Source organism: Equus caballus, chromosome 9 (assembly GCF_041296265.1).
Source record: "Equus caballus isolate H_3958 breed thoroughbred chromosome 9, TB-T2T, whole genome shotgun sequence".
NCBI lineage: Eukaryota > Metazoa > Chordata > Mammalia > Perissodactyla > Equidae > Equus > Equus caballus.
This window is the reverse complement of record NC_091692.1, coordinates 18,194,839-18,210,113: the sequence shown is the minus strand read 5'-3', so window position 1 is coordinate 18,210,113 and position 15,275 is coordinate 18,194,839. Positions and strand designations below refer to the sequence as shown.

General features: G+C 34.4%; 1 protein-coding gene across 11 annotated transcripts in view; it reads left to right on the top strand.

Moving 5' to 3' along the window:
- CSPP1 (centrosome and spindle pole associated protein 1) overlaps window positions 1-15,275 on the top strand; it is a 161,994-nt gene that overhangs the window by 47,611 nt on the left and 99,108 nt on the right. For 6 of the 11 annotated variants that reach the window (XR_011421173.1, XM_070221328.1, XM_014727882.3 and 3 more), the window contains 5 exons: window positions 1,161-1,241; window positions 2,822-2,920; window positions 3,899-4,338; window positions 12,522-12,620; window positions 14,301-14,371. Coding sequence is in view for 10 of the 11 variants with exons in the window: in XM_070221328.1 (XP_070077429.1) it covers window positions 1,161-1,241; window positions 2,822-2,920; window positions 3,899-4,338; window positions 12,522-12,620; window positions 14,301-14,371 (790 nt within the window). In the remaining variant the exon portion in view is untranslated. 11 annotated transcript variants of the gene reach the window in all.

The following is a 15,275-nucleotide window of genomic DNA, read 5'->3' as shown; positions in this document are numbered from 1 at the left end:
TTTCCTTCCCTGAGTAGACATGGTATTCGAAAAGATGCTTCTAAGACCAGTGTCAAAGAGTGTACTGCCTGTATTTTCTTCTACTGTTTTATGGTTTTAGGTCTTAGCTTTAAGTCTTTAATCCATTTTGAGTTAATTTTTGTGTATGGTGTAAGATAATGGTCTACTTTCATTCTTTTGCATGTGGCTGTCCAGTTTTCCCAACATCATTTATTGAAGAGACTTTCCTTTGTCCATTTTATGTTCTTGGCTCCTTTGTCAAAGATTGGCTCTCCACAGATGTGTGGTTTTATTTCTGGGCTGTCAACTCTGTTCCATTGATCTGTGTGTCTGTTTTTGTACCAGTACCATGCTGTTTTGATTATTGGGATTGTGTATATTTTTTACTAATCCCTTGTGTTTGTGTTCTAGTGTTCAAAGAGATGATGCATTTTTTTATCCTCCTTGATCCTTACACCAGCTTTGGTAGGTAGGCAGAACAGATACCATTCACATTTTATGGAAGAAGAAAGTCTAGTCAGGGAGAGTAAGTGACTTGTTCAGTGTTATACAACTAAGTGCTGAGGATAGTCCTAGAGCACAGGTCTTTTGACTCCTAGTCTAATGCTTTGTCGACTACACTGCATTACTAAATATTTGATGAACAAGAATGGAGGGACACATAAAGAATCAATGTTCACAGCATATATCTTCTGGCACTTGAGTAGATATCTACTCACTTAATCACAGGAAAATCAGAAAAAAACATTATTGCAGCATTCGTAAGGATATTTGTGAGGAAGTTTAAATTTGTCTTAAGAACAAAAGAACAGTAAGGCATTAAGAATGAGGAATATGTGCTTAGAAGAGGAATATAAATTGGAAAAGAGTTTCCTTTTTTCCCATGGTTTTGATCATCTGGAATCAGTAGATATATATGAATTGCGAATGAAAATTAAGATCTGATTCTCCTCCTCAGGAAGTTGTTGATTTGAAGAAAATTCTCTTTTTTCTAATTACTTTTGGTATGATCTCTATAGATTTGTAGTTTCTGTCATCTCCATTTCATTCTTTTGCTTTGCATAATGTAATAGTTTAGAATATAGAATGTAAAGACATATTTATGAAACATTTTATGAAGGCAATTAGGTAATATATTTTTTTAATGTGTATATATACAGAAAAATTTTCTATCTACGAGTGAAACAGATCCATCTACTCTGGGAGTTTCTCTTCCTATTGGTGAGAGGTTATCTGCCAAGGTAGGTGGATATGAGTAATTATTGTGGGTAGCAGTTTTATGAGGCATCAAAATCATGAAAGAACATAGTCCTGATTTAAATGCAAATAGATTACATCACTTGCCGTACTTGAATGTATTTCTTTTTCAAAAATCTGTAGAGTCTCTAGTTGTACTGTTTAAAAATTTTTTTGAATGTTAATTTGTGACCATGTAATGTGATATATTTCTTTAATATGTGATTAATTGGATATTCAGAATTCAGTTTTTTCAGCGTTGGTTTCTGAGCTATTTAAAGTTCATGATGTGACACAGTTACCCAGTTAGGGGGTGAGAGTATACTGAGCTTTTATGTAGGATGAGGTCTGGGGCCATTTGAATGTGTATTTCTGTCACTCCGCAAGTACATGCACGTACTTGTTAGAGGTGGTAGCGATAAAGCACTGTACACCTCTTGTAGAGAATTCCCAAGCTAGATGAGAGATCGTGACATAGTATGTAAGACAAAGTAGACAGTTAATAAGTTTCAAAAGATGACCTAGTTTCTTTAATAGTTTTTTAGATTGTGCTGTTTCAGTTACATTGGAGATATTAGGGTTTAAGAACATTTCCTAATGTAATATATTTGTGTTTTAAGAGAACATTTACATTATAATATTTTAGTGTCCATGATAATTTTACCTTTCTATGTTTAAACTATAACAAGGATCCTTCTTTATCCTTGGGAAAGAAATGCTTGGCAGCAGGTCTTTTTTTTTTTTTTAAGGATTCTTCATTTGATTTTTTTTTTTTTTGAGGAAGATTAGCCCTGAGCTAACTGCCGCCAGTCCTCGTCTTTTTGCTGAGGAATGCTGGCCCTGAGCTAACATCCGTGCCCATCTTCCTTTACTTTATATGTGGGATGCCTGCCACAGCATGGCTTGTCAAGCGGTGTCACGTGCACACCCGGGATCTGAACCAGCGAACTCCGGGCTGCCGAAGCGGAATGTGCGAGCTTAAGTGCTGTGCCACCAGGCTGGCCCCTAGCAGCGGGTCTTTTGAGAGTGGGGTGGGGGGTTGGAGGCAGGAGATGTCTCTGAGAAGGAAAGAAGGAAGGTAACCCTGTCAAATCTTCTTGGAAACATGCTACTTACAGAGCTCCTGGCAAACACTTTCATGTATTTACTAGTGGGAGAGATTTATTTATGAATGCTTTTGGCAGAGTGTATCTGGATTGTCCAGGATTGCTGCTGGTAACAAACCTAGAATCTATGGATTTATGGAGCATGGCTCCTTGGAAAATGTTATCTAAGCTTTGTAAGTACTAGAGTATACAATGGAGATGTTTCACAACAGAAGCAACTCCCTTCTTCTAACACAGGGGATACTTCATTTGTTAATCTGGACCTTAGCATGTAGTAATGCGTATTTTAATGTGGCAAGAAAGGATGTGGGGAATTGCATTGGTGGTCTTGGACCTCTTGCTTCTCCTGTGCGTTGCAACTTGAAATTGTTAGAAAGGTGGATTCTGGGTAAGATCTCTGATTTTTGTGGGTCAATTTGACATTAAGGTACTTTTTCCTCAACTTAAAGTTAACATTGCCTTTTGGTCTCTATTTTAAGGAAAGGTTGAAACTTGAACGCAACAAAGAATATAATCAATTTCTGAGGGGTAAAGAAGAATCCCTTGAAAAGTTCAGACAGGTAGAAAAGAGTACTGAGGTAGGTTTTGCTTTTAAAGTAAATCTTTAACACCACAGTTTGAATGTTTTATACTTACTTGAAAATAGCTTTGTGTGTTAGACATTTCACTTGGTTTTGTGTAAATATTTAAAAAATTAAGCCAAATTAAACCAAATACGTAATATGTATAAATATATATTTTTAGTTTTGTAAGTGGTTTTATCTCATATTTAAGAACTTACTCTATCTTTTAACTTCAACTTCACGGGGAGATTTAATTTTAGAGATTGATTTTAAGTGATTATTTTTTATTTTTAAGTGATTTTTTTTTTACATTGACAATTTCTAGCTGTATATTTTTTCCCCCAATTTAAGGATGATTGATGTTACAAGAGCCAAAAAATTTACTGCCTTCTATATTCTGTGTGTTGAAAAAATTTAATTTGTTTATTTTTTCTTTTTGAGGAAGATTAACCCTGAGCTAACATCTGCTGCCAATCCTCCTTGTTTTGCTAAGGCAGATTGGCCCTGAGCTCTTATCCGTGCCCATCTTCTTCTACGCCATGTGTGGGACACCTGCCACAGCATGGCTTGATAAACAGTGCATATGTCTGTGCCCGGGATCCGAACTGGCAAATCCCAGGTCACGGAAGCAGAGCATACAAACTTAACTGCTATGCTACTGGGCAGACCCCCTGATTTGAATATTTTGAAGCAGAATTTAAGTGCCAAAATATGCCTAATATCTCCTGGGATAGGAATTTGTATTTACTTTATCCTCTCTTTTTGTAGCCACTTATCCATATTTTTCTTGCCTGTCTATTTGATGTTTATTAAGTTTTATTGAAGGATAATATGTCCTTGAAGTTTTTTTTAAAGATAAGATATTTCTTATGGGTGATTAAGCCTTAGAGTTGAGATGATAAATAGACTAAGCATCACTTGAGGGTTTACTTACCTTTTATGAAATAGCATCTCATTAAGATTTGTTTCTCTTTTTCTTTTTTAATTGACCAGCACAACAGTCAGAGAAATAAAAAACCTATCAGCCAGGTTAAACCTGATTTACCTCCACAAATACACACATCTTGGGAAAATTCAGAGGGTCCTAGGAGAGAAATCTTAACTCCTTCAGAAACATATGAAGAGCTCCTAAACCAAAGGCGACTAGAGGAGGACAGATATCGACAACTAGATGATGAAATTGAATTAAGGAATAGAAGAGTCATTCAGAAAACTAATGAAGAAGTGGGCATTTCCAATAAAAAACATCAAAGTTTTGCCAACAAGGCTGACATCTCAGATAGAAGATTTCGCAGGTTTAATGAGGATCGTGTTTTTGATAGACAGTATTATAGACCAGACCAAGATCCTGAAGGAAGTGAAGAAATGGACGAGAGGTTTAGATATGAAAGTGATTTTGATAGAAGACTTTTGAGAGTGTATACAAATGACAGGTATTTACAACTTCATTTTTACTTTCTTTATTTGCTTGATATTACTGTTATTACTTTTTATCATTATATTAGGGAGAAGCAGTCTCATTTGATTTACATATTTGATTAATTCTAAGATGCTGTTGGTTTTAAGATGCACAATTATTTTATGTGCCACTGAGGGAACAAAGAAAACACCCAAGATGAGGAGAAAGGAACTCCCTTGTAAAGCTGGGACACTGAAAGGCTACAACCTTTATGTAAAATTAAATAGGACATAAACTTTCTCACAGAAAGGGACAGAAAAGAAACTTCCATGTCTCAACGTTGGCACTTGAGTTGAGGGAGGAAAAAAAAAAAAAAATTCCCTGAGAATTTGAACTGTAAGCCAGTACTGATTCAAGTTTTCAGTCCAGATTCATGCTGCCAGTATTGTCCAAAAAAAGCTCGAGGTGAGAATTCAAAGTTCTCTCAGATTCATAGTGCCCTGAGGTGACTGGCAGGGGAAAAATAACTTTTCTCTGCAATAACTTGATTTAAAACCAGAGTGGTGGCTGTCCCAGTTTCAGATGTTAAAAATATGGAAAAAAGGACACCTTAAAATAGGTGAAATACAGTTTATTCCTTTAATGTTCCTCTCCTCTAAGTACTTTTTAAAAAAATTATTTATTTATTTATTTTTTGAGGAAGATTAGCCCTGAGCTAACATCTGCTGCCAATCCTCCTCTTTTTGCTGAGGAAGACTGACCCTGAGCTAACATCCATGCCCATCTTCCTCTACTTTATATGTGGGATGTCTACTACAGCATGGCTTGACAAGCGATGCCGTGTGCACACCCGGGACCCCAACTGGCAAACTCCGGGCCGCCGAAGCGGAATGTGTGCACTTAACCACTGTGCCACCAGGCTGGCCCCTCCACTAAGTACTTTTATCAATATATTTTGTTGTTTTTAAGTTATTTATCGAACATTTATTTAAGGAAAATGGCACTGAATTGTTTTGGTCAAATTTTCAGTTGCTTTTCAGTTCCTTGGGATGATTTTTTTTTTTTTTTTGACATGATTTGTAGTTTCTTAAGTGCCACAGTGGGGTCTTCTTTTATTGTCATTTATCTTAATACTTAAAACTTACTATTTTTTAATCTAACTTTTGATTTGAAGTTAGAAATATGACAGGGTCCCCTATTTGTCATTGTTAACTTGAAAGGGTTAAATCTAAATTTTGGGCAGTTTATGGGACCCCTTACATTTATTAGTCCAAATAGATTACTTTTTTACTATTTTAGGAAATTTCCTGAGACATAATACTGCACATTCAGTAATCTAATCATTAATAATAATACAAAGCCTTTACAGTTCTTTGCCATCTATTCTTTATTCTGTAGCTATTATGTTCTGCTCACCCAATCTTTTTAATATTCTCCTTGAATTAGGTAATTTGAGTGAAGGATTAGAATTTTGCAGTGCCACTTGTAGTTTATCTCTGATTTGAATCTAATTGTTTGTACTTCAGAAAGTGCTCCAAATCCTGTAATGTGTTATATTTGAAAATGTTTGTATCTGAAGGTAGTCAAAGACTGCCTAATCCAAAAGAACTTTCAATTGGGGAACTGCAGGTAATCTTGGACTCTTGGTGCCTTCTTTGTATGTGAGAACTTTTTTTTCTTTATGGTGTCTGTTTACCTTTAGAGTGTAATGTAATACTTAACCATTTTTTTTGGTGAGGAAGATTAGCCCTGAGCGAATATATACCTCCGATTCTCCTCCTTTTGCTGAGCAAAACTGGCCCTGAGCTAACATCTGCTGCCAGTCCTCCTCTTTTTGCTGAGGAAGACTGGCCCTGAGCTAACATCTGTGCCCATCTTCCTCTACTTTATATGTGGGACGCCTACCACAGCATGGCTTGATAAGTGGTGCATAGGTCTGTGCCCCGCATCTGAACCTGCAAACCCTGGGCTGCTGAAGCAGAGCATGTGACTTAACCACTATGCCACCAGGCCAACCCCCTAATGCATACCTTTTAAATTTGGAATTTCAAGAAACTTACTGTGGTGGTTGTTGCTTTGTTTTTTATATATTTTATTAGTTTTATAATTATACTCTGTGATAATTTTATGCATGAACTAACAAATGAATTTCAGCCTAATTATTTGAGAATCACCTTATTTTCTTATCTATCCCATAAATGAAGTGAACTCTTTCTATATAATCTTCCCCAGGTAGTATTTTAAGAATAGATTAAACATGAGGATGAGTGACAATAATTCCTGTTACACATTTAAAAATTTTTTAAAGTGTTTCTTCAAAATGTAAATCCTTATTATACGTTACTTCCATGTTGTCAGTGTTTAAACTCTTACCTTGTCTCTACGGCAGTTGAGGTTAAAATTGAATTTCTGTATTTCAGATATGTGGGTTCCTTATGTCCAGCAAAAAAAAACGACTTCACATCAATCATTCAGTCGTTTTTATTTACCAGGTGCAGTGGTTGTTAGGAAAAATGACTACATGTTAGTGAAATGTTTGAGACTAAAGAAATGTGTAACTGCATTTGGTCTCATGCTCTAACCATTTATTCTTATATACTGTAATCTTAACCAGAAGTTCGTGATAAAAAATAGTTATAACTGATGTGAGAAGTACAAAATTAATTTTTCTTTATTCTTCATTTCCCTTGTTCTCTTTTTTCTTCTAAAAGTCAGCATGTGATAAATTCTAGTTTTGATTTATGATAATTTTTTATTTTTATATTTTTGGTCTCAGTTCTTTTCTAATTACCCTTTAGACTTTTTCATATACCACAATGTATTTATTAATGAAATATTTTCCCCACTTGAAATATGGAAAAGCTAAAGCCAGGAAATGATTTTACTTTCTTAAACTCATCATTAATCACTGAGAGTGTTTTAGTTAACAAAGTGGTTAGCTCTTTGCTTGACTGTTGCATTCTCTGTGTGTGTATTATTTATTAATACATATACCAATTTGAGTAAAATTTATAATGTTTTAGGAGCTTCCTAAAGTTGAATGGAATAGTGTGTCTTATAATGCTTGAAATTTATAGGTTCTTTTTAAATATAGTCATTCTAGTCTTTATTATGTATTAACTTGAGGTATAGAAGTTAATGTATTACCTTATTGTGTTTTACTTTATAACCAATGTTAATGAGTAAAAGAAATTATTAGCATGAAAAAGCTGGTTTTTTAGTTTTTATGTGATTAATTCAGTTAGTGCTAATATTTGTTAGTTTATAATCTCAGCAGTTATTTAATAAAATTCTGAAATAACACTCTATCTGAAAGGAGAATATGTATGTTAGCTACATGGATTGAGTGCTTGCTTACTTAGTGTAGGATGTTCTAAGAAGTGTGCATGCTTAATATGTAAGACATAAATGAGGAGATGTGGCTTGTTAGAACAATGAGTTATTTAATTTTTTATTATTTTTTTTCTTATAGTAGTTAATTTTCACTTATCTTTGGAAGGGCCATTTTAATTATTTTCCCCACTTTAAACATCTGGTTGATATTAGAAAAACACTTGTTATTGAATTAAAGTAAATATAAAGTTGGGAAAGAACTGAAAACAATGAGAAAAATAGTGATCCCCAGTTAACAGTTCAGTATTTTTCTTGTAACTTCGGCAGTTGAAAGCATCCCTAATAGCAGAATTCGTTCACATTAGATAAATTCTTGGTATGAAAGCAAGATGATGTAACAATTATTATGAATTATATGATTTTCTTTTAAGTAAGGATAAATTTGATTCTTTCTCTCTGAGCTGTATCAACCTAGGACCAATATCTAGATGGTAATATTTTACTTTTATAATGTGTTATTCTTGATAGCATAAACATTGTAAATTTATTTCTGAAGTAGTTTGATTCTGTGGTTTATGAAGGAAAAAAGATAAGTTATTCGTTATCATTTAGGAGTTGTTCATTCGGATTTAAATTAGTTTGCTGAAAATACCTGTGGTTTTCAATTTTTTTTCTTAAGATTTTATTTTTCCTTTTTCTCCCTAAAGCCCCCTGGTACATAGTTGTATATTTTTAGTTGTGGCTCAATACCTGTGGTTTTAAACAATTCGGTTTTCTTCTGTAAGAGAGTAATTTTTTATTTTTAGATAAACACACTTGTTAATTTTTAGAGTAAACTTAGTTTCTTTGAGTATTGAGATTTGAATCCAGTTAACTAGAGTTATTGACCCATGTCTTCAAGAAAATAGAAAAAGCCTTTTCCATTTAACATACTTTTGACTTTTCTGTTTTTGATAGTAGGATGGTAAAGTAATTTTACAGTTATTTCATTCCCTCAATCAAATCTGATTTTCTATGTCAAAGGAAGAAGATTCTTTCTTTTATGAGGTTTGTCCCTTTCTGACAAAACCTAATGTATTGAGGTGTGGTTAGTGAACCTATGGATTTAAAATGTATTTAGATAGATTAATTCTGGGTCACAGCTATAGTTTTAATCTGTTCTAAAACTATAGCTAAACAGAAAGGACTTCTCAGGGGCAAACTAGACCTAACCTGAACCCCTGGACTGTGATTAGAATCAGACTGTTCTTAGACATTTAGAGAGTTCATTACTTCTGGATAGTACCATTCCTTAATCTTGGGAGGATTTAAGAGAGAGCAATAGTAAAACTACTACTGGCTTTCATGAATTCCCGTCTGCAGATAGGACTTCATTTTCCTCAGTAAAGTTTTCTAAAATAAATTGTAAGACCACCGTTAAAGCTGTTAAAGTAAACTAAAAGGGATAATTGAGTGACTAAATGCTAAATTTATTAGAAATATGAAAGTTAGTTCAATAAATGAAGGAAATTCCATTACAATTATAGGGATATTTTTATAGAAAATAAGGTGTCTAACTTTCCAGACTATAATTTGGCTTCATAGCTTGTTAAGTTCTTGTCTAGTTTTTTTTTTTTTTTTAAGATCTTATATTAGTAACTTATGGGAAAATATTTATGGAGTCTCTCTTTGTATATAGTAATTTTTTCTTGATTTAACAAAGTAAGCATCATATCATCATATCAAAAACAATCATATCATCAGTCATTTCATAAATTGATTAGGATGCCTTAAGATTTTATTTTATCCTTTGTAGTGAAATGCATATTTAGGAGTGAGGAAGGTTGGCCCTGAGCCAACATTTCTTGCTAATCTTCCTCTTTTTGCTTGAGGAAGATTGTCGCTGAGCTGACATCTATGCCAATCTTCCTCTATTTTATGTGATGCCGCCACAGTGCCGCTTGATGAGTGGTATTAGGTCTGCACCTAGGATCTGAATCTGCGAACCCCAGGCCACCGAAGCAGAGCATGTGAACTTAGCCACTACGCCACTGGGCTGGCCCTGTCTCCACTCTTGATTTTATTTTAATTATCAGTGACAGAGGGGACTTTTATAATTTCGTTAATCAATTTTTTTCTTTAGTGAAGGGGTACACCTTAAACTATTTTTCATATGGGCAGTTCATTAGGAAATCTTTGTGATTTTACTGTAGAATTTAGCAGAGACCTTTGACCTTATACATAAATAAAATCATTTCTTAAATTTCTTTAATTCAGAATGAACTTTGAAAATATACTTTTGTGCTTAACGGTGCTTGCTTTACTAAGATATCTATACATATTGAAGAAACTGTAAAACATTTTGTAGTGTAGATGCTTTGGATCCAGCATACTTTGAGTATAGCTGTGTAAAGATAAGCTAGAATTGCAAGTCCAAATGTTGTCTTTAGACAGCTTAACTGAAAATGCAGCAAGTCACAAACTCTTCAGTACATTTTAGAAAGGATTTTTGTATGTCCAAGTAGCCTTTAATTCTGGTTAATTCTGATTTAATCTCAAGTCATGTTTTAAATAATTTGTGAATTTAAATTTCTCTATATTTGAAAACTTTCACTGATATATAGGCACCACTTTACCACATCAACTAATTTGCTTTTGTCTCTTGTGTCATGGGTTCACAACACCATTCCCAGGTTTGGTGATTCCCTAGGAGGACTCACGGGACTTTGTATATATAGTTATATTCACGGCTATGATTTATTACAGTGAAAGGATACAAAGTACAGTCAGCAAAGGAAAAAGAAGCATGGGTCAAAGTCTGAAGGAAATCAGGCACAAGCTTCCAAGAGTCCTCTCACTGTGGAGTCACACAGGACAGGCTTAATTCCTTCAGCAGTGAATTGTGACAACATCGGTGAAATGTCTACCAGGAAAGCTCAGTTAGAAACTCAGTGCCCAATGTTTTTATTGGGGGCTGGTTACATAGGCACCCTTTTCCTAGCATGTACCAAAATTCTGGACTTCCTGAAGGAAAGCAGATGTTCAACGTAAATTATATTGTTTGCAGTTTAGGCAGAGTGAGCCACTCTTGCCAGTTCTGAGAATGGTAGGACCCCTCCCCAAATCTAGGTTCCCAGGTCCCAGCCAAGGGCCAGCCTCGAAAACAGGCTAGCCCAGGCTAAGGGTAGGCAATCTCTGGCCTGCTGTGTTAACTTTTTTCTGTGCATGGCTGTTCATATAGATCCAGCATAACTAAATTGGTTGCCTGATATTGTTAATTACAAATTTGAATTTTAGTTTATATTTATCTGTTCTTTAAGTGGTAAAAATACAAAATGACACTAAACGGATGTGTTAGTTTAAAAGAGAGATTTGAGCACTTATTTAGGCTTTAGGTATGAAGTCAGCTGTGTTTCGATAAATTGAAGGAAACTTGAAGTTCTGTTTTAAAAGGGCTTGTGGAGAGTTTTGTTGTTTTAGATATGGATGAAAAAATGGAAGCCATTTATGTGTCATGCCGGGTCATACATTATTAAGGTTACACTTCTGGATAGTCCTTTCTCCACAGATGGTATTGACAATAGCTTGTGTGATGGAAACAAATGAAGAAAGAATTTTATATGCTGGCTTAGTGGAGAGTGATAAGTTCCTTTTCTTCTAAAAATTGCTGTTTTTGATGTGATAATGAAATTCACCGAAAGTATTGAATAATACTTTAACAGCCATATTTCATTCTAATACTCCTCTTGATAGACAATATAAGTTAACCCAACAGCCACATAAAGAAATATGATTTATGAAATGCTGATTTTCATGGATGCTGATAAATGTTGGTATGAAAAGTCATGTTAGTTTCTCTGGTATGAGAAATTAAGCGAAAGAAATCAGTGTTTGCCAAATGGAAAAAAGAAAGATTAATTGAAAATATTAGAAGAAAAAAACCATTCTACTCTTTCTTTTCGTTATTCCTGACCTTGTAAGTAATGTGAACTAATCGTCTACTCATGTATCAGCCTATTTGTTTATAATGTTTTCTATTCCTATTGCTAATATTTGCTCTTTCATGTCATTTAGTGTTAGCAGATGTGTGGCTTGCTACATTTGATTTAATTTAATGGTAAGACTGCTGCTGTATTTTTAAGTTAAAAAGGTTTGTATATGCAGTTGAATAATTCCCAGAACCTATGAATTTAGATTAAAAAAAGATCTCATTTTGAAATTTGTCTGTAATCTTCATGAGGGCAAGGACAATGTCCATATATCCAATGCCTAGAATAGTAGCTGGCACATAGTATGTGCTCAGTAACTATTTGAATAAGTGAGTGATTAAAAAAGTCAGTATATGAACAGGTTTTTTTTTTTTTGTTTTTTTTTTTGGTGAGAAAGATTGGCCCTGAACTAACACCTGTTGCCAATCTTCTTATTTTTGCTTGAGGAAAATTGTTGCTGAGCTAACCTTGGTGCCAGTCTTCCTCTGTTTTGTATGTGGGATGCTGCCACAGCATGGCTTGATGAGCAGTGTGCAGGTCTGCCCGTGGAATCTGAACCTGTGAACCCTGGGCTGCCAAAGTGGATCGTGCGAATTTAACCACTATGCCACCGGGCCAGCCTCGATTGCACAGTTTTGAAATTAAAAGTTTCCAGAAGTTATATTGAAGTAATTTGTAATAACCTCCTTTTGTTTTAAAGACTATTGACTCTAAACTTTTAGTGTTTCTTATTAACCAGCAGATCATACTTGAATCAAATCTCATTGGAATTAATTTTAGAATGTGTTTACAGCAAAAATTCATTATAACATTTTGTTCCCTTTAATATTTCCATCATCAAATGTAAAACCACCAAAGAGATAGAGGAACATCCACTGTATGTGGAACAAGTTCTGTAAGCTAATGTGTTTTTAAGGATGTACGGGAACAGACGAGGGAGTGTGCCTCCTGTGGAGTGTGGTGGTGATGTCACAGAACAGTCAAACATACGAATTTCATCTGCTGGAAATAAAAGGTATAGTATGTAATATAAATTCTGCCCTTTAGTGATTTCACTGTGAAAAGCACCTGCTAAAATTGGCTTACGGAAGAAGTAGAAAGGTATAGTATTTTAACAGCCTCCTTATTAGTGAGAAAGGAATTAAAGGGAAAAGAAGGGAGAGGATCAAGATGTGTTAAAGGAAAATTTTTAGTACTTTACAACATTCTTTTGTAGAACAAGTTTTGGTTGTAAAGTGTGCCAAGGTATTCTGAATAAGTTCCTATCATTATAAAGTATATAAATTTGTTTGAAATAATGAAAGGAAAAATAAGCATATAATTTAATGGACTAAAAATCAATTTAAGGGGCTGGCCCCGTGGCCGAGTGTTAAGTTCGCGCGCTCTGCTGCAGGCGGCCCAGTGTTTCGTTGGTTCGAATCCTGGGCGCGGACATGGCACTGCTCATCAAACCATGCTGAGGCAGCGTCCCACATACCACAACTAGAAGAACCCACAACGAGAAATATACAAATATGTACCGGGGGGCTTTGGGGAGAAAAAGGAAAAAATAAAATCTTAAAAAAAAAAATTCTTATAAAAAAAAATCAATTTAAAATATCTTGGGAGTTATGAGGGTGAGATAACTGGAAATAAATTGAAAGTGTTTCTGCAATGTGAGTTTTCCTTTCAAAACTTTGTTTTTTATTTTCAGCTTATTGAGTAGATAACTTTTAGCTTACTGTGTAAAATTAGTACTCATGCATAGTTCTGTCATGTTGAAAAGAAAGGAAATTATATGTATTTTATTTTCATGTTCTCTATTTATAATTTTTATCATTTTTATGAGGCTTTCTTGTATCATATACAAGAATAAATGGTTCCAAACCTATAGTGTATAGTGAAGATAATATTGTCATATGGCAGGAAGGGTGTCTATTTTCTTTGAAGAAAACTATATATATATGTATAAATGATAAGAGAATTTGTTGTTTGGGTCTGATTAGTTCAGTCTTCTTTGAGGGAGTTGTCTTTTCTCTCCTCGTTCATATCTTTTTTTTCTTTTAAAGATTGGCACCTGAGCTAACAACTGTTGCCAATCTTCTCTTTTTTTCCTGCTGCTTTTTCTCCCCATATCCCCCCAGTACGTAGTTGTGTATTTGAGTTGTGAGTCCTTCTAGTTGTGGCACGTGGAATGCCACCTCAACGTGGCCTGATGAGTGGTGCCATGTCTGCGCCTCGGATCCGAACCAGCAAAACCCTGGGCTGCCGAAGCAGGCGCTCGAACTTAACCACCTGGCCACGGGGCCAGCCCCTCATTCGTATCTTTTAAAGAAGGAGTTTTTTAGGAATGATCTTTTTTTCCAAGTGTGTGTGCAGGTATCACCATTGTCTTCTTTTTTAGGATTTATTTATGTGTACTTATATTCATTTTCCTTACTGGGGTAACTGTTCTTATGAAAAAGGGTTTTATTGGGAATCTGTAGAGCCAGTGAAGCAGGCTGAAGAAGAAGGTTACATGTTTATAGATCCTGAATATATAGGGGTCCCACTGTATAAAGAGAGAAAATGCCATGCTTTTACCCTAACTTTAAAAATATGTAACTTTAATAGTGTCCATAGTACTTTGAAGGTCAATAACTCCTACTTACATTTTACTCTAAATTTTTGTTTTCTGAAAATTATTTGGGTTCTAATTCTTTTTGATTTGTTTTAGTGCTCGAGACAATGAACCATCCAAAACTACTAACCGAGAGATCTGCAGTCCTTTTGCGGGGATGCTCTTTGGTATGTACAACACTGCCAGTTGATTAAACTTTTGCAGAATGTTTTATAAAAGGTCTTTAGTGAGAACTCAGTGTTGTAATTAATACTACCCATGCTAATAGTAGAAAATGTTTATCTAGTGCTTACTTTATGATAGGCACTATGCTAAGTATTTAACATGTATTTATAGCTCTATGTGTAATTTTAAAGCTAAATATCTTTTATGTAGTGATGAGCTTTCTATAGATGATAAATGAATATTAATTTCAGTAATAAGCTTTTAATTTCATATTTGATTAGCACTTTGTTGTATTGTGCCTATTTCTTATAATCTGTTTTATATGTTAATTTTTTTCTTCAGTCTTTTTCTTGTTTCTTTAGCTAGCACAAAACTGTCTTACATTTTAGTTTAATTCCCCTGAACTAAACCTTTTTATCCTTTGATAAACATCCTTTCTCATGTTCTTTCCATGTAATTTCTGAGGTGTTTTGTTCAAATCAGGGTCATAATCCAAATTTTCTATTTATTTTATCAGAAATGAAGGTCGTTGCTTAATAAGCATGTTGATTTGTTATATTAACTTGTTACAATTTAATTTCAGAAACAGTGTGAAGAGAGCCTTACTTCCTGTGTGTAACTTTAAATAGAAAAGAGGTTTCTTCTGTGGTGTAAAAAACTATTGGAAAACATTACCTGAAATTTAGTTTCAGTGAAATATATGAGGAAATTGGATAACAGTTTAGGTTCATTCAACCTAAAAGCAGTCAGTTATTTAAATCTTGGCTTAGAGATATGTAATTGCATGGTATTCTGAAACCTTTGCTTCCTTGAAATGGCTAGTTTGAGAAAAATGGCATAGCACTTTTATTCCAGTATAATGTCTTTAAGTGGGAATTGACCAATTTAACCTATTAGTAGGTCAGA